Source organism: Aotus nancymaae, unplaced genomic scaffold (genome assembly GCF_030222135.1).
Source record: "Aotus nancymaae isolate 86718 unplaced genomic scaffold, 86718_ANA_hifiasm-v0.15.2.pri h1tg000059l, whole genome shotgun sequence".
In the NCBI taxonomy this organism is placed as follows: Eukaryota; Metazoa; Chordata; class Mammalia; order Primates; family Aotidae; genus Aotus; species Aotus nancymaae.
The window spans coordinates 11,400,526-11,419,304 of NW_026988473.1; the positions used below are offsets into that span (position 1 = coordinate 11,400,526).

The 18,779-nt window shown below is 38.3% G+C and overlaps 1 protein-coding gene and 1 long non-coding RNA gene across 4 annotated transcripts in view; one reads left to right on the plus strand and one right to left on the minus strand.

Moving 5' to 3' along the window:
• LOC135270082 (uncharacterized) overlaps nt 1-18,779 on the minus strand; it is a 55,752-nt gene that overhangs the window by 12,979 nt on the left and 23,994 nt on the right. The window lies entirely within an intron of this gene.
• The window catches only part of GLYAT (glycine-N-acyltransferase), a 29,402-nt gene continuing 15,955 nt past the window's right edge, over nt 5,333-18,779 (plus strand). Inside the window, exons 1-2 of one of the 3 annotated variants that reach the window (XM_012471441.3) lie at nt 5,333-5,577; nt 12,375-12,470. In XM_012471441.3, the coding sequence (XP_012326864.1) occupies nt 12,390-12,470 (81 nt within the window). In that variant the 5' untranslated portion in view covers nt 5,333-5,577; nt 12,375-12,389. Of the gene's footprint in view, nt 5,578-12,374; nt 12,471-18,779 lie in introns of those variants that run through there. The other 2 variants (XM_012471439.3, XM_012471440.3) reach the window with 2 other exon arrangements.

Here is an 18,779-nt window from a genome sequence, read left to right on the forward strand (position 1 = left end):
CCAGTCCTGTGCTCCCAGTGATGGCTACTTTGAGAGAGAGGACTGTTGGCTTTCCATCTGTCCAAGGAAAGCCCCTGGCATTCCCCCAGTTTGAAGCAGCGCCTAGGGACAGCACTTCATGAAGTTCCCTGACTGATTTCTTATGGGATTCCCATTTTTATCAAATTTAGAACTGCATTGATTTGCCCAATGTTTCTCCTTTCTACATCAGGGACATATAGAAGGGGATTCTTTTGCTAAGCTTCCTTGGTCTCTATTAGGGGGGCATTCCCCCTTCATATGACCTGGTTGTCCACATAGAAAACAATTTGGATTTCTCTACCTTTTCACTTTAGGAGACCTTAATGCCGTAGCCAATATTTTGGCTTTGTGTGTTTCCGTTCCTACCAGTTGGCATGCTCTTATAAGTTCCCTGACACTGGATGCCTTTCCTCTGATTGCCTGCATCACTTGCTGGTGATCCACATTAGCATTTTCATAAGCCAATTGCAACAATAAAATATCAGTGGCCTGGGTGCAACTGATTTGTCTCTCAATTGCCTGGGTTAACCAGTTGATAAATTCAACAGATGGTTCCTGAGGCCCTTGTTGATAAAAGATTCCTGTTGAACTCTGCTTTTGAGAATTTGGTCCCAAGTCCTGAGAGTGTGCAGACACTTGAGCATAGGCCTGGGGATCAGAATCTAGTTGTTGTTGTACATTGGCATGGGGCCCCTCCCCTGGAGCATAGCAGCTGTTATGTCTTGCCCGGCCACTTGATTCTGTTTGGCTTGTTATTTGCACAACTCATTATATTCTGCCTTCCAGAGGAGGTATTGGCTGGGCTCCAAAGTTGTCTTAGCTAGCACTGACCAGTCTCATCGGGTTATATGGAAGTTGTCTGCCAAGGCTTCAATCATTCTTTTCATAAATGGGCTGGGGGCTTCATTTTCTTTATGCTTTTTCTTAGCTCTTTATAAAAGAAATGGGTTCATGTACCTGATTTTCTTGTCTATTTTGCATTATCAGGCAGGCTAAAAGCTCCCCTTCTAATGCTGCTTGCTTAAGACAGGGTCCCATAGCTGTAGCATGCACCATGTGTTTTTTCCAATTTATTGGAGGAGAGGGCTCAGGTAAAACCTCCATTTCCTCTTTGTTATTTTGGCCTGGTGGTAGCAGTGCTGAGGGACTCAGGAATGATAAAGTAGGTGATAGTTCTTCATTAGAGATGATACTGGGATCCATTGCCCTTGCACATGATGTCTTCCAAGTTGTTCCCAGAGCTCTACGTCTAGCGTACCTTTTTCTGGGAACCATGGGTTAAGTGATACAATAATTTGCATTAGGTTCCTTAACTGAGCCTGCAAAACTGAGACTCCACTGGCTTTAAGCAGCTACTTCAATACTTTTATACACTGCTTCTGTTGTGCTGATAACTGTTGTTCCATGGTGAAACCTTAGCCTGAACAGTCACCTCCACCAACTTGGAAATCCCAAGCGGACACCAATGATTTACTGACTCACTGACTTACCGGCTTACTGACTTACCGACTGCGCAGTCTTCATCTTTGTCTTCGAGGGCTCCATCATGATTCATTGCAGCTATTCCTCACATGGGGCACCACCTGCTGGGGTCCGACCCACAGACCCAGGCTTGCACCATGGATGAATAACATACACTGACACAGATATTTTACCTGTCAGTCTAGCTAAGGGTCTGGGCCACTCATAGATACTGAGAAGGGTCTGGTAAACAGTTAGCAGCCATGGCCTGATCAGCCAGTGAAGTTCACATTTATTTAGTACAGATTAAATGACAAAGGTCTTTAGTAAACACCATTAGAGGGTAACTGACATTGCCGACCTCATGAGTAGAAAGGAGTCAGCATTCACAGATAATCAAAGGTTGGTCTTAAGACCACATAAGTAAACAAGCTATTTAGGTAAACTCCTCTAAATTCCTATGAATCTACACCCTAATCTTTTAAGAGAATTCAGCTGCTTTCAGCCAAACCTTTTACTGAAGCTATGCAAATCTCCTGGCCTTCCAAGAAGATTTGTGACTATTTCCTATAACTATCTTTATAATTTTCCCTCTAAAATTTTTTCCACTAACCTGACTGAACTCACACAGTAACTAATAGAGTGAGAACTCACTTGTTATCACAAAAATGGCACGAAATCATTCATGAGGGATTTGCCCCACAATCAAACACCTCCCACAGGCCCCACCTCCCACACTGGAGATCAAATTTCAATGTGAGATTTGGATGAGACAAACAAAGCATTAAACCATAGCATTCTTCCTCCAGCTTCCCAAGTCAAATGTTCTTTTCACATTGCAAAATACCAATAGTCTCCAAAAGTCCTAACTTGTTCCAGAACCAACTCAAAAGTCCAAAGGTCTAAAGTCTCATCTGAGATTCAAGGCAAGCTATTTCCACTTATAAACTTGTGAAATAAAAAACAAATTATTTAGTCCAAGAGGCAATGGTTGTACAGGCATTGCATAAATGGATAGATAACACTCTATTATGTGATATCCGCCATAGAGACAAAGCTGAGATTGGTTGTCATGGAGATGAGAAATAGGGATGCTGAGAAAGCCCCACCTCTGGTGTATAGGGCCTGTTTAACCAGAACAAGAGATAAATTTTCCTTCTTTCACACCATCAGCCTGAAAAGCACTAAGTAATGCACTTCTCTTTTAGATACTAAGTTGTGGTCACTTCTTCAACAAATCTTCAAGAAATAATATATTTAGGAATTTGTGTTATTTTCACAGTTTAGAACTCTTTCTTTCCAGCATAAGAGTGGAACAAGTTTTGAACATTTTGAAGTAAACCTGTTGGGGTTTTCTGATGTCTTTAAAATTCCACATTGATTACCAGCTCATACAATAGAAGTTCTTCTTTTACACTCCAAAAATCAGCTCCTGATAAGATGGAGCTGATTTGCTTAAATTCCTTTGATCAGTTATCAAGTTATGTGTTAGTATTTGGCTATGTGGCTATATGTTTATTTTTTATTTTTAGAGACAGTGTCTTGCTATGTTGCCCAGTCTGGTCTCAAACTCCCAGGCTCAAGGAGTCCTACTGCCTACCCTCCTGAGTAGTTGGGACTAACAGGCATGCACCCCTATACCATGCCTGGCTCATTTGACTATATTTTAATAATGTTTTGTCATGTATAATTTCTGAGTAACAGATGTTCCAGATGGCAGCAAACTCTCTGACACTGTGATGCAAGTATGTGTACACTAATATATAGGATATACTAGTCTAAAAAGTCCAAAATAGATTTGAGATGTAACAAATTAAGGGAATTAATGAGTCTTTTTGCAAGGAGCAGAGGGGCAGTCTAAATATATTTCTGCAAAGAATTTTTTCTTTCCACTGTCTCATGAATCTTATGAAAAGTGACTTGACCTAGAACCTTAGGGAAAAAAGTATTTCACTAAATACTTCATGCACACATTTGTGTATGCATAATGCACTGTATTAGGTAATGCTTTATTAAAGCATTTCTATGTGCTTACCATGTATCAGTAAAGTTGTGTAAGCAATTATAAGTATACATATCCAAATTAAGAAAAGACAATCGTAGTTCTGACTCTACCTAGGATTTATAAAGCTAGAAAAAGCATTGCTCCCACACTAGTGATGAGAAAAATTTGAACAAACTACAAAATTATTCATGTTCTGAAATTTATTAGTGATCTAAGGGCATGGGGCAATCAAATATCCTGAATTCCAATTAAGTATAAGCCCTTAATAGGTAAGAAAGGACACAGGAGAACCACTTAATTTTTCTTTAAGACCCTATGAAGATTCCTAAAGGGAATTATTTAATTCTGTTATTGATATAAAAATGGAGGTAAGAAAAGGTGGAATCATTTGCTCAAGGTCACACAGTAGTCAAGATGTCAGACTGTTAGTTTGGGGCAGTCATCCTTGCTGCAAGTCACTCTGCTATGCTACCTCTGTCATCATTGCCAGCACTTCAATCCAGACCCCAGAGAAAAACCACTTAGAATGCTAAGACTGATGCTGGAGCTCCTTAACCTTTTCCCTTGTGTCTGATCCCAAAGTGTGTGAGGTTTATGTCTGCTGTCACATATAACATAGCAAGAATAAGAACCACAGAGTCAAAGAAAAGCACAAAAAATCTTTGGTTACCTAGTACAACACACTTTTTACAACTGGGGCAAAAGCCCAGGGAGGTTGAGACTAGTCAAAGATTTGAGGGTGAGAGACACTATTGAATCCTGGTCTTTTTCCTGGCTGAGTGAGTGTAGTAGCTAAAGGAGACAGAATAGGAAGGGTCTGGTTTCTGGGCTTGGGATAAAGGAGGACCCCACTCTTTTGTTGGAGTTAGGTCTATCCTTTGTGAGATATGAATCCTATTGGAGTCAAGAGATTCACTGGGTTGATAAGTGATAGAACAACCTCAGTGGCCTTGAAGAAAGAGTAATGGAAGATTATAATGATTTCAACCCCATGGGAAAAGAAGGAGAATTTATGTTCTAAAAGTGGCCGGGATCCTAGACAGTACAGAGAAAAATATGTGCAAACTTGCTCTGTGCTGATCCATTGAGTGAAAGAACACACATGCTTTTTGTCTCTGTATCTCAGCCTAGCCTCTTGTGTTCCTGCTCCTCTGATTAGAGTATCTGTTCCTCCCTCTACAACAAAGATATTGACTAACCTGAGAATGAGGTGATGAGAACAAGGACCTGGAGAGTGTCAAACTCCCCTTCTTGGCTGTTTTACACAGTGGAGTTGAGGCTCAAATTATCTTTTCTATGAGCCCTTCTTTCTTTTCTGAGCAAGTGGAAAGTATAGTAATGAGGTCTTTGGAGTGAAAAAGCTCTGGGCTTAACATTTAACCAATTCAACCATGCTGAGCTCAATGTCCTTCTCTATAAAAATGAGACTAAGAAGTGCCCACATTGAATCACTGTCAGAATGTTTCACTGCAGCTTCAAAATGGGCATGGGGAGGGTACAGCTTATCTTTAAAAAGGAAGATTCTAACAGCTTTCATCACTCCATGCAAGTAATTTGCTGTTTTGTGTTAAGTAAAAAAAAAAATTCATTCTGCAAATTAGGTCTCATTCATATCTTTCCCATTGCCTTGCTTCTATTACAGATACTTGAATGGGAAAGATAGGTGAGGGTATTGCCTACATAATCTGACCCTCCTTCCAGCATCTGGCCTGTTGATTTCACACAGCTTTGGTTTTCATAGTAATTCCATGACCTCTGAGGACAAAAAGTACTGTGATGTTTTGAAAAGAGAAGATCATGGGCATATAGCCAGCCTCTCAACCATGCAGAGCCAATTCCTTCAACATAGACCCATGAGGGACAGGGTTGAATTCCACAAGAAATGACACCAGAATTTTTTACCAGCTTAGTACAAGGTCCACATTACAAGGCAAAGCTCAGAAATTTCTGGAGGAAATGTACCAAAGCTCACTCTGCATAATTCTGCTGAACTGACAGCATCAGGAAGAAATTTCATCTCCTAGAAGGGTGCTGCTCATCATTTCTTCCTGGAAACATCTGCAGAGACTAGTGTAGAGACAGCTTTTCAGGTGAGGACTCGTTACAAAGTATCAGATACATAGCATGAACAAATCTAAAGATCTAATGTACAACATGAGAACTATAGTTAATAGAATTGCATTGTATGTGGGATTCATGCTAAATGAGTGGAGTTTAGCTGCTCTTGCCACAAAAACAACAAAAACATAAGTAACTATGTGAGATAATAGATATATTAATTTGCTTCACAATGGTAACTTTTCACTATCTAAATGATCTCATAACATCATATTGTATACTTTAAATAGACACAATAAAAGTCATTTTTTAAATGTAATCATCGCTTTGTGACACCTCTTCCACTTAAGCAAGTGAAATTAAAATGCCTGTATTATGTTTTGCTCAGAATATGCAGGGAAGTATGCTCTAGGAAAAGAATGAACTTCGACTTAAGAAACACATTGCTGGTACCTACTTTGTAAATGGCAGTTTGCTAGCTACCATGAAAATCCTTAGGCGTTTGTGCTCTGAACTATTAAATGAATGAAGAGATCTGAGAGCTTCTTGGAAGCAGGTGGACAAATAGAATACTGAGTGTGTGGAGAACACACTGAAAACATTACAGTATTTAATCTTGGTCACATTATACATGAGGCAGTTTTTCCTTACACTACTGATAAGAAGGTTGTTGCACTTAAAGTGAGAGGAAATAAGTAGATCAATAAGACGAGAATACAGACAAGATTTATTGTTTATTTAAATTATACAGAAAACAAATTTTACTTAAAAGATTTAATCTATAATAGTACTACCACCATCTATTTATTTATTTCGATTTGCCTGTGTTCTCTCTTAAATCTGAACTTTATATGTAAATTGTTATATGTCATATGTAAATTGTTTTGTGTCTTATATTTTCTCCTTTTGTTTGAACACTCTCCCAGTGTCTATATGTATTGTATGTAACGTCTGTATACATTATGTTAATGCTTAGGGTTCAGTCACTCTGTTGGATCACATTTTATGTTACCTTTCCCTATTGCTGCACATAGAGATTTTGTTCAGGACTTTCTTATGTGTGTGTGACTTTATATAATTCTGTTTAAAGTTTTTGTTTTGTTTTGTATTTAGAGACAGGGTCTCACTCTGTTACTCAGACTGCAGTGCAGTGATGTAAACATAACTCATTGTAACCTTGAACTTCTGGGCTCAAGTGAGCCCAGGGCTGGATTTCACTGGAACTGACATCTGAATTTTTTGCCAGCTTAGTACAAGTTCTGCACTACAAGCTGCAACTCAGAAATTTCTGGAAGAGTCGTACCAAAACTCGCTCTGTGAGACTGGTCAGATTATGTAGGCAATACTCTTTTCCTCTCCTTCCCATTGAAGTATGTGCAGTAAAAACAAGGCATTGGGAAAGATATGAATGAGGTCTGATTTGCAGAATGCAGTCTTTTTTTTCTACTTACACAAAACAGCATATTATTTGCATGGAGTGATGAAAACTGTTAGAATCTTTCCACCTTAGCCTCTGGAGTAGCTAGGGCTACAGGTGTGTGCCACCATAGCCAACTAATTTTTATTTTTGTAGAGATAGAGGTCTTTCTGTGTTGACCAGGCTGGTCTCAAGCTTCTTCCCTCAGTTAATCCTCCCTTCTTGGTCTCTGAAAGTGCTGGATTACAGGTGTAAGCCACTATGCTCATCCTAGAGTTGTGTTCTTCTTTTAAACTATTTTCTTTGGATTAATTTCCACTTCTGTAATAACTGGAGTAGGATCAAAGATTCTGAAGTTTATGCCCAGGGATGCTGTTTGTTTCCCAGTGCTGCCAGCTGCAGTGGTTGTGTCAGATTTTCTGGAAAACCTCAGTCTCAGTAGCTTTCAGTTTACCCCAACCAAGCATGAGAACCATACTTGGTTCTTAGTTTGTAAGTACTTCCTTTGAGAGTGGTTCCAAACTCTACTCTTCAGAAAATATAGTAATATCACACTCTGCAGATTTGACATTAAACTCTACTTTGTAACTTCCTTATGAGTTGACTCTAGATTAAAGACAAGATTAGCCTTTAGGAAAGTTTTTTTTTAAATCATCCTAAGACCCTTAGATATGAGATATGGTCTAGAGTTTTCTTCAAGCTATTATGTAGTATAAAATAGCTGGAAACTTTTCTCACATCCAGGATATATTATGCATTTAACATATATATGTTTATTGAATGAATGTATTAATGTCTCTATACTTTTGGAAAGTGGAGTGATTAGACAGACAAATTAACACAAGCATTTCATGTATTCAATCATTCATCACCCATGTACTGAGGGCCTACTATGTGCCAAATACTGTACTAAGAATTACTAATAAGAGAATAAATAATATGAGCTTCCTCCCTCAGAAGAATTCAATATCTAGAAAAGAAAATTCAACTTTAAAACATCATGTTGAACAGTGTAAATATATATGATATTTGTCGATTGAAAGAAGAAAACTTTAACCCAACATAACAAGTTATATAATTGAAATATGCACAAAGACTTATGAAAACACAGAAAAGGGAGTGACTTTTTCAGCCAGATGTAAGAGACATTGAAGAAATCACTAGGGGTAATAGGCCTACAGTTAAACTTTAAGGGGTAGGTGGAAGCTTAACTTAGGAGGCAGAGCTGAAGTAGGAAATTTCAAACTGGGAATAAATGCAGAAAGACCAGAAGGGCTGAAGCAGACACTGTGTTGAAGAAATGCCCTGTGGTCTTACATGGTGAACAGCAGCAACAGAAGAGGTTAGAAGGGTAGACTAGAGTCAGATGGTAAAAGAAGAATCCCTGGGCTAAGGTACTAAGGTAGTTTCTTTTTATATATGCCCAGATTGGTAATTAGCCAGACTCTAGGGACTGCTTGCTCTTTCTTTCTCTTTCTTTCTTTTTCTTTCTTTCTTTCTCTCTTTCTTTTCTTTTTCCTTTCCTTTGTTTTTTCTTTCTTTTCTTTCTCTCTCTTTCTTCTTCCCTCCCTCCCTCCTTTCTTTTTCTATCTTCTCTCTCTTTCTTTCTCTCTCTTTCTTTTCTTTCCTTCCTTTCCCCTTCCTCTATTTCTTTTTTCTCTTTCTCTTTCTTTTTTTCTCTCTCTCTCTCTCTCTCATCTACCTCTCTATTTATAACTCATTAAAGCTCCACCTTGGCCTCCTCAAACTCCAAAACATCCATACGCTCAGTCAGTCAGTGAGAGTCCTTGTGCTCTGGTTAGATTCCATCTCTCTGAACCTCAACCTGAAACTCCCTTCAGTAATAAGCTGATGCAATTCTAGGCCTCACCTTTTTCATTTTCCTTTCCTCAAGATCATAGTTCTTTCCACATGTCCTGATTTTCAACATATGAAAATTGTTATTGTTTTAGGTGGAAAGGTAAATTCAAGTTCTGTTATTCTGTCTTGGCTAGAAGTAATGTTAACGGTAGCAAATTCTTATGGGTATGCAGCAACCTCAATTCTCACCTCAGAAGAAAGAATTCAACTGAGGGGCATAAGGTGGAAGGAGGGACCAAGGCAAGTTTTAGAGCAACAGTGAAAGTTTATTAAAAAGCATTAGAGCAGGAAGGAAAAGAACTAAAGTGCCCTTGGAAGAGCGCCAAATTGGTGACCTGAGCGATCAAGTGAGTGGTTTGAACTTTTGACTTGGGATTTCTTTTTAATAAGCAGTCAGGCAATTTGAAATTTTACTGAGAAAACAGCTATTTTGACATTATATCCAGCTTCTCATTTATCAGAATAAATTTTTTGCAATATTTACCACCATCATTTCAGTGTATTTATACATGGTCTCTGAATAAAATATATTTACACTCGGCAATTCTAGAATATTGAAATTATGGCCAACATTGCTTACTTTTAGGCTGTTTACTTTATAATGAAGCTATAGTATTTGTGCAACTGGAATAGATGTTTTTAAAATGTTTTCCATTCAAAGATAGGCTTGGTGGGACAAAACTAATAGCATACTACATACATATATTTCTTATCTTCTTTACTGTCAATCTTTCAGAATGCTAATGTGACATTATAAACACCTCAAATTCCCAGTTCGAAATGAATAGAAAAATGGAAAAACATGTTTTCCCACTTCATAAAATTAAAAATCAAGTCAGAAGAGAAGTAAAACTCATTTTTATGCATTTAACTTAAAAGCTTGAGTATACTACCTTTTCTCCTAGAGAGAAAGAAGCCAGCACTGAAGAAGTAGCCATTAGTTAAAAGAACGAATGGCCCCATGACCATCTCTATGGTTCACGACTTGCTGAGGGTTGATGCAAACTCTGACAAGTTATTTTTCATGATTTTCAAGGATCTGGGATATGTAAATGAAATGATTAAAAGACATTTCTCTGAATTTGTGAGAGGAAGACTGAAGAATCAAAACAAAGATCCAACTGCCTTTCATGTGGCTACACGTTCACCATTATACCACAACTCAAAACCCATAGGCGAGTCTTTTTTCAAATACACATTCAAAACAGTGTTCCATATATAAAGTGGTATATTTTGCAAAAACAAACAAGATGCTTCCTTACATATGATTAGTAATCTTGTTTTAAACTTTGAAGTAAAATCAAACATACTTAGCTAACCCTCTCAAATTTGGAGGCCTAGTGAGGTTTAAATTTTTTGGATATAGAATCTGCTTAGAATTTAGTAAAAACTATGAACCTTAGACTGTCTTCAGTAGTGAACAAAACTTGAAAATATTAAACTTCCTTTACTTTGTCACTGAAGCAACTATAAGCTTGCTATGATGTATGTATCACACCAGCTTATATGTGACTTTAGTGTCATAAACACCCATTGCCTTTTTGGCACGTTTAAAGCACAGCCAGAGAAGGTTTGGAAAATTGTTCTGGAAATACAAGTTGGTTCCCTCTGCCTCATAGATGCTTAGGAACTGGTTAGTCCTCTGAAACCACCAGTTCAGAACCCTGTACAGCTGTTCCAGGCTAACTGAGATTCTAAGGAAAGGGGCTGGAATAACCAGGGACCTCACAAATGCCTAAATAACCAACATATATATGCCTACAGCCATCCCCCTCTCAACACCATGATCCAAGGGAGTCTTGATCTGTCTCTTCCCATTTTACTACCACTGGCTAGAGGGACACCCAACAATAAGAAACCTTTGCAATGAGTACAAACTAGCAAAAACACTCTAGGGGAGCATATCCTTAGGTGTATCTCTCGGAACACAAGTCCCACAAGATACCTACTTAAAAAAAAATTCAGCTGGGTGTGGTGGCTCATGCCTGTAATTACAGCGCTTTGGGAGGCCAAAGTGGGCAGATCACCTGAGATCAGGAGTTCAAAGCCAACCTGGACAACATGGTGAAACCCCATCGCTACTAAAAATACAAAAATTAGCTGGGTGTGGTGGCAGGCACCTGTAATCCCTGTTACTTGGGAGTCTGAGGCAGGAGAATCGCTTGAACCTGGGAGGCAGAGGTTCCAGTGAGCTGAGATCGCTCCACTACACTCCAGCCTTAGCAACAGGAGGGAGATTCCATCTCAAAAACAAAAACAAAAACAATCCATATTAAAATAGATTAGGGAAATGGTGTATAACATAGAGGTGCTTCTTGGAGATTGAAAGTACACATTAGCATACCAAAGGTTCTGAAAGGTCAACAGTAACTCAACTTTGTCTAACCCACTATTTCCCAAACTTACTTGTCCAAGGAACCCTCTATTCACCTAACAATATATTTTGACAAAACACTCCTTTAGGAACTACTTCTCCCAAAACCAAAAAGATGATTTTTAAAAAATATGACAGCACAGTCTTTTCCCTGATGTTCTAAAACCACTAGTTTACCTAGTTATGGAATCTCATGCAGGACCAGTGTTAATGCAATACCCTCTCAGAGCCTTTCCTTCATACCTTCACTTAGAAGTTACTCTGTGCTCTTCCAAATATCACAGTTCTAAAACAGAACACAGTGACATAGCATCTGTCTTCATTTTTTAGGTAGTTGTGATGTTATGAAATGTTTAGATAATCCCAATTTGATGAAGTGAGTAAAATATGTAAAAATGCTATTTTTATATTACCTAGTAACTTCTACAAATGTACCACAGATCCTGGTTTAAGGCTTAGAGAGGGAATTAGCCTCAAAGTGTAAGGCTTGGTGAGAGTACAGCTTTGAATATGACCCAGGAATAATTTTTTGAGAGGTTGTTTATATTTAGACCATGTCAGAATGTCCAGAATGTCCTTTGTTAAATGTCTATATTAAAACATCATGCAATATATAGGAATTTGGCTCAAGTGGGGAGAAAGAAGAAAAGGAAGAGGAGGAAAATAGGAGTGATGGTAATAATCAAATAAATAACAAATGTTAGTGCTTAGTATAAGACTGACGGTATACTAAGCACATTGCATGTATTCATTCCTTTAATTCTCACAAAAATTCTGAGTGATATAGTGCTATTATCCCATCTACCTTTGAGGAAACCAAGGTATGGACAAAGTACATTTCCCAAGGTTACACAGCTCATTCTCGGAAGAGTCAGGAGAATCACTGATAGCAACTAAAATTCAATAGATATTAGGTGTATTTAAAACTGTGCTTTTTAATCTAAAATGAAACTAATGGCTGGAATTCATCATAGGGTAAGAAAAAACACTGGGAAAACTCAAAGAAAGATCCCTTTGTTTTCCGCCAGTCTCATCTTTTCTTGGATTTGCTGAGGACTGCGGTTGAAAGGCACTAAAAAAAAACCTGGTCATTAATACAAAACTTGCTACTCCTGTTTCTGTTTCTGAATCTTCTCTAGCTCTTCTCACTCCTGGATGTTTTTTGGTTGTCTTTTTAGGTTAAGGTATCCTCCATGATGTTACCATTACAAGGTGCCCAGATGCTGCAGATGCTCGAGAAATACTTGAGGACGAGCCTCCCAGCAGCCTTAAAGGTGATAATGGAAAATTATGAGAGGAATAAAGAAGACAAACTTTCTGTGAAAGAGGGAGGAAAGGGACTAACATTTATGGTGCATCATTTTGTGTCAGGCACTATTTCATGTTTTCTCTCATTTAGTTTGCCTTACCTCTCTACAAGATGTTTGCTATCATGTTCATGTTGCTGATGAGAAAATGAAGATTCAGTTAACTGATTTGCTCAATATACCACAAGTATTGAGTTGCAATGCTATGACATGAACATAGGTATGCCTGAGTCTAAACACTGCCTTTTGCTCTGTGCTGACTCAAAAATTACTTCCTTGCTCCTTTACAAAAAAGCATTTTATAATAACACTTGAAATTTGCCCAGAGTTCTCCTACAAATTTGGCTGAGGCTGCAGGTTAATGTTTAACTTGTTCATTACAAAAGGACACTTGCCAGTGAGAGGTTAACCATCATGAGTCTTCTTTGAAACTAATAACAGATCAATTTCTATTTTAACTTAAGTTTCCCAATTGCCTTGAATTTAAGGCATGTCGAGTTACTTTAGGGTTAGCTTCCTGTATCTCTCTTAACCTGGTATTAACAATTAGAATTCTCATAATTTAAATAAAACATATATATATATGTATAAATTCCTACATTCAGAACTATGCAAGGCAGCTCCAATGATAGAGTCAGATTCTTGTCTGTATATATAGTTAGCAATGAAGGGGATATGGCTCACTCCAGTGGAACCCAGGTACAATTGTGCATGTATGTGTGTGTATATGCCTTTAGTGGACAATTATTTTTACATTTTTATTGTTTTATAAGACATTCCTATATAGTGCATAAATTTCAGACTAATACATTCAAATTCCTCATTCCCTAAATGATTTGTTATTCCCTTCTTTCAGTATAAAGGAGAAAATATTACCATTCTTTTATTTGTGATTATATAGTTTTATTTTCATTATTTAGAGATGAATTAATGAAACAACAAGGTTTATTCTTTATTTATTAACAACACAATATGGCTCAAAATAAGCTAATCTAAATCTAAAGTCACCCACCTTGGTAACTCCTACTTACATTAATCAAAATTACCTAATATTTAAGTCCCTTCACATTACAATTCTTATCCAAACAACCTCCCAGAGACACAGAAAATTTTTCTTGGAAAACATACTAGTTAGACACTGTATGCACACTTGGTTGAAATATTTTTATGATTAGTGGCTACTTTAAAAAATACTCCAGGCTAAACATTTTTTCAATACTCTGTGATGTAGAATTTTGTTCTTTAAATTCTCCTTATTCCTTGTGTTAAGTGGATCCTAAACAATTTGAGAAAACTCTTGGTGTTTCCTGATCGTTCCTTTTTGGAGCACTTATGTGGTTAGATAAGGAGAACCTCATGACTCCTTCCCTTCATGAGGGAATAGCATTCCTCCTCTTTGGATGCATATTAAAAGATATACATTTTCCCCTAATGGAACTCTAAAATTTTTATGCCAAGTGCTTTTAATGAAGGTTTATAACCTAGAATTCACTATTACTCAACAATTTCTTGAGGCCTAGTTAAGAAAATTGTCCATCCATTCTTCTGAGTGTTAGATATAAAATGCATAAAGATGTCCACTACAACTGATTAAACTGATAACAGCTGCCTCACTATGTTCTGTTCACTAGTGTGAAAGGAAAATATCTTGGGCCCCCCAAATCACTAAAGAAAACTCAAGTTGGAAATTGCTTAGGGCAAACTTGCCTCCCATTCTATTCAAAGCTACCAGGATAGATGCATATCTGATTGACTCTTTAGAAAGGCCAACTAGAAACTCAAAAAAATGGGGCCAGGTGTGGTGGCTCACGCCTGTAATCCCAGCACTTTGGGAGGCCGAGGCGGGTGGATCACAAGATCAAGAGATCGAGACCATCCTGGTCAACAAGGTGAAACCCCGACTCTACTAAAGATACAAAAAATTAGCTGGCCATGGTGGCGCGTGCCTGTAATCCCAGCTATTCAGGAGGCTGAGGCAGGAGAATTGCCTGAACCCAGGAGGCGGAGGTTGCGGTGAGCTGAGATCGTGCCATTGCACTCCAGCCTGGGTAACAAGAGTGAAACTCCGTCTCAAAAAAAAAAAAAAAAAAAAAAGAACTGTTTGTGTCTCACCTATCTGACTTGAAAGCTTCCTCCCTGCTTCAGGTCTTCCTGCCCTTGCTTCAAGACGTCCCTTGCTTTAAGATGTTTCACTTTTCCAAACTGAGCCAATGTACTTCTCTTATGTATATTTATTGAGGTCTCATATCTCCCTAAAATATATAAAACCAAGCTGTGCCCTCACCACCTTGGGCACATGTCATCAGGCCTTACTGAGGCTGTGTCAGGAGCTCATCCTCAACCTAGGTAAAATAAACTTTCTAAATTAACTGAGACCTGTCTCTGATTTTCTGGGCTCAGATTTTGGCAATCATGGGGGCATTCTGAGTGGAGATGCCCCTGACCTTTAACAAAGCTGCTATTAGTGCTTGCTACCATCATACACTAACTTTATGGCTCAAACTAATAGGACAATTTGCTGAGGTCTGTGAGCACTCCCTCCAGATAATCCCTGATCTCCCCAAATTTGGTCAAAATCTATAGTTTATTTTACTGTACAACTCCTCTTTTTTTGGAGTTTTACTTGCTATCAACAGGCAAGCAAGTTTTCCTGCTTCCATGACAATGGAAGGCAGGTAATTTCTTTATGGAGTTGAGCTCTCTCCCAACAGGAAAGTTAGTTTTTTTCCCCCTGCTTGTAGGATGGTAGGAGCAGTCTACAGCCTGAGACCCATCCTAAACCAATTAGGAAGAAATTGTTTTCAGATTCTGTCTTGCAAATTCCTTTCAAAAAACTAAAGTTAGCATTTAACAACCACTTAGTGTTAATTTCTGCTTACATTTACATTGCTCAGAAGTAATATAATTTGTGTGATCCCTGTTAGTTTTGCTTAACTGCTTTGTTCCTTGCATTTTTCTTGATCGAATCCAAAGGAGAATCCTAAATTATGAGGAACAAGGCCTCTGATGTGGGAGGAAAATGGCTAGCAAAACAAAAAAAAGATTGTTAATTTTAACTACTACAAGGGCTTTATTTATATAATAAGAACACCTTTTTGCCAGCCAGACCAAACTGAAAGAGCAATGGTGACATGTCTGTTGTACGTAAAATTTTTGGTGTCACAAAAGTAGTAGCACTCAAATACAAATTTCTTCAGCAAGGCAATTTACTTCTATAGAAGGGTATGGCTCACAGATGGAACAATGGTGAGTGCACACCCAGACAAGGGAGGGTAAGTGGTTTTTATTCCTGATGAAGGTAGACCCTACTGCTGTGTCATTCCCCTGTTGGCTAGGGTTAGACTGCACAGTCTAGGCTAATGCTGATTGGTTATTTTAAAGAGAGCAGGGGTACAAGCCGGAGTGGTGGGGGTAGTTTGATGGAGTGGTGGGGGTGGGTAGTTTGGTGGGAAGGATAGTTACGGCTCTGGTCAGAGCAGGTAACCAGGGGTGATGCAGGTCAAAGCAGATGACCAGTGCAGGTGACTGGAGCATGTGACAGGGAAGAGTCAGGATGGAGCAGTGGACCAGGGGAACAGAAGTGAACTACTCATTAGAATTGGTGGAAAATGTTGTTTATTGAAACTACAAGGAAGTTAAGCTTTAAAATGGAGGACAAAGAACTGAACATACTGACATACTGATTCTTTGAAGAAAAATTTAGAACTCATTGTATCCAACAACTCTCTCCTCTTGAATTTTCCTTACAGCTCTTTCTCTTCAAACTTCCTTAACATGTCTTAGCTTAGTTGTTCTGCTTGATTTTCTAAAAGAAGTAGCTTCTCTGAAAAAAGTGGAGGATAGTTAAGGGTTGTTTTGGTAAGTATTGCTTCTATGAGTCTCTGCACCAACCCACAGATGCACGGTATGACAGAAAATTCATTTTTCTAGCCACTTTGTGAATGGGTCATTTACCCCTGAGTTGTTAGCTGACTCATTGGTCAGAGCAGTTAGAACTTGCAATGCCTTTCTTATACTTCTATGGGGAGGCGGGCGGGTATTGTTTGGGATGAAGGTACAACACTGAGTTTTAATCATGATGCAAACTCCTCTTTCTGCTAATATAATGTCTAAGGCTATTCTATTTTCCCAAGCCATCTGACTAGTAGACCCTAATTGCTTAGCTAGTCCTTTAACATCATCTCTAGTGTGGTTAATAAATTGCCATTGGTTGTAATAAATGTAATTTATCCAATCTATATTTTTATTAATTGTCACCCACCAAAATATTGACTCAAATCCTGCAGCTATTTGATCTTGGGCTTTACATTTATCTGGTCCTCCTCCTGGGACTCCAATTGCATTTAAATAGACATGAGAGTTGAAAGACCCAAAGATGGTAAATGTTCTTTCCCAAAGCAAACTTCTTTCATGTCTGTGGACTAGACTACCTAAAGTCACAAGATTGGAAGTTAGGATAATAAATGTTACACTGTTAACTTTTAGCAAACTTTATAAATAAGTGTCATCTTGTAACACATTTGGACCATCCATGGGTTACTGGGTTAAGGACTTTTGATAGGAGGACTATGGGTTGTCAGTAGCTTCTGTGCCGTTGGGTAAATATTTCTAAGGCTATGCCCTTGTTTACACTGACAAAAAGATGGAATGGCTGCTTAAGGAGGATAGAGCTAGGACAGAGGCAGTTACTAATAGATGTTTTAACCTTTCCACCTGTTGGATTTCTGGTAATTGCCAAATGAGGGGATTTGTCCTGTCTTGCATGAGCTTTTTGTATAAGGGTTTTGTTTTTAGGGCATAGGAGTCTATCCATAGGTGATGGTATCCAACTAATTCTAAAATTTTCTAAGTTCTTGTTTAGTCTCCAGCAGAGGCAGAGTATGATGCTTTCAATATGTTCAAGGCAATATGATTCATTCAATATGTTCAAGCTTAATTTTCTATTTACCTTTGCTAATTAAATTACTTGTTCTAATATTTGACTAAACAAATGTGGAGATTCTGTAAACCCTTGGCATAAGATTGTCCATCAGTATTGCTATTTTCAACTGGAGTGAGGGTCTTCTCACTCAAAGCCAGATAGGTCTCAGATGTTCTCTACCAATGGACAGGCCCAGAAGGTATCTTGTAAACCTATTACTGCAAATTACTGGTGACTGTAATAGTATAATGATTGGGAACAACAGGGTTTAAGAAGCCCATCACTGAGAAGACCTTCAATTATCAATTATAGATTTTAAATTTACTCTGGTGTTTAAAGAAATAGGGCACACTGCTTTCTCTTTACTACTTCTCTCTCTCCCTTTCTCTCTCTCTTTTACTCTTGGTCTCTCTCTTTCTCTCTCTCTGACTTTCTCTGTTCCCTCTGTCAGTCTTTCTCTCTCCTTTAAGATTTTTTTTTTCTTAGAAGCTCTTCTATAGGTTTACCATTCTAGTTCTCTATCTTTTGTAATTTCTTATTAATATCTGGCCAACTGTTAGTGACAAAATGAAGTTCTAACACTCCCTTCCCAAGATGATCCTTGAGACCTAGACCAGTATATTTTCTCATTTGTTGGTTTAATCTGTTTTAAAAAAACACAAACCTTATATGCCCTTTCCCTTTCCCTTGCAGTATATAAAATATTTGGGTAAGATTCTGGGTCTGGGGTACTGATTTTTTTAATCCCCTTTAATTTCCTAAGGTCCTGCATTTTTTTTTAATGGGCTGCATTGTTATTCTTCCACTGTGGGTCCTGGATGGGAAATTTATGATTCACTATAGGAAGATTTTGACCAGGTGAATGTTCACATTCCTAGGATCATACCTCTTTCTTCCCGAGAAGAGGGGAAAAGGAAGTTATGAATATCTTTTTTACATTGCTCTATCTTGCATTGAAGTCCTTTTAGGGAAGGGTACTCAGGCTGGTAGTGAATGGGCTCTTGGGACAATTCCCAAGAGGCAGGGTTATAAGGAGGTGGACAAGAAAGTTAGGAGAAGGGTCTGGGATGGCAGCTGCTGTTTCCTGTTTTTGGTCCTTTCATTATTATTCTTCTATTTTAACATTAAACCTAGGGGATTATTAGGGGGATTATTATTGTTGCTATGTTTATCCTTTTTTCCCCTTACCTTACTTGGGATATTTCCCATTTTGGGGGCAAGGCTCAATTTCCCTTATCAGAAATGTCTCCCTTTTGGGGTGAAGCTCAGTTTCTCTTACTGGAAATGTCTCTCACCTTTTTTTTTTAACTCCCCTGGACACCCTGACCAAGGAATACTTCACCACCTCCCCATGG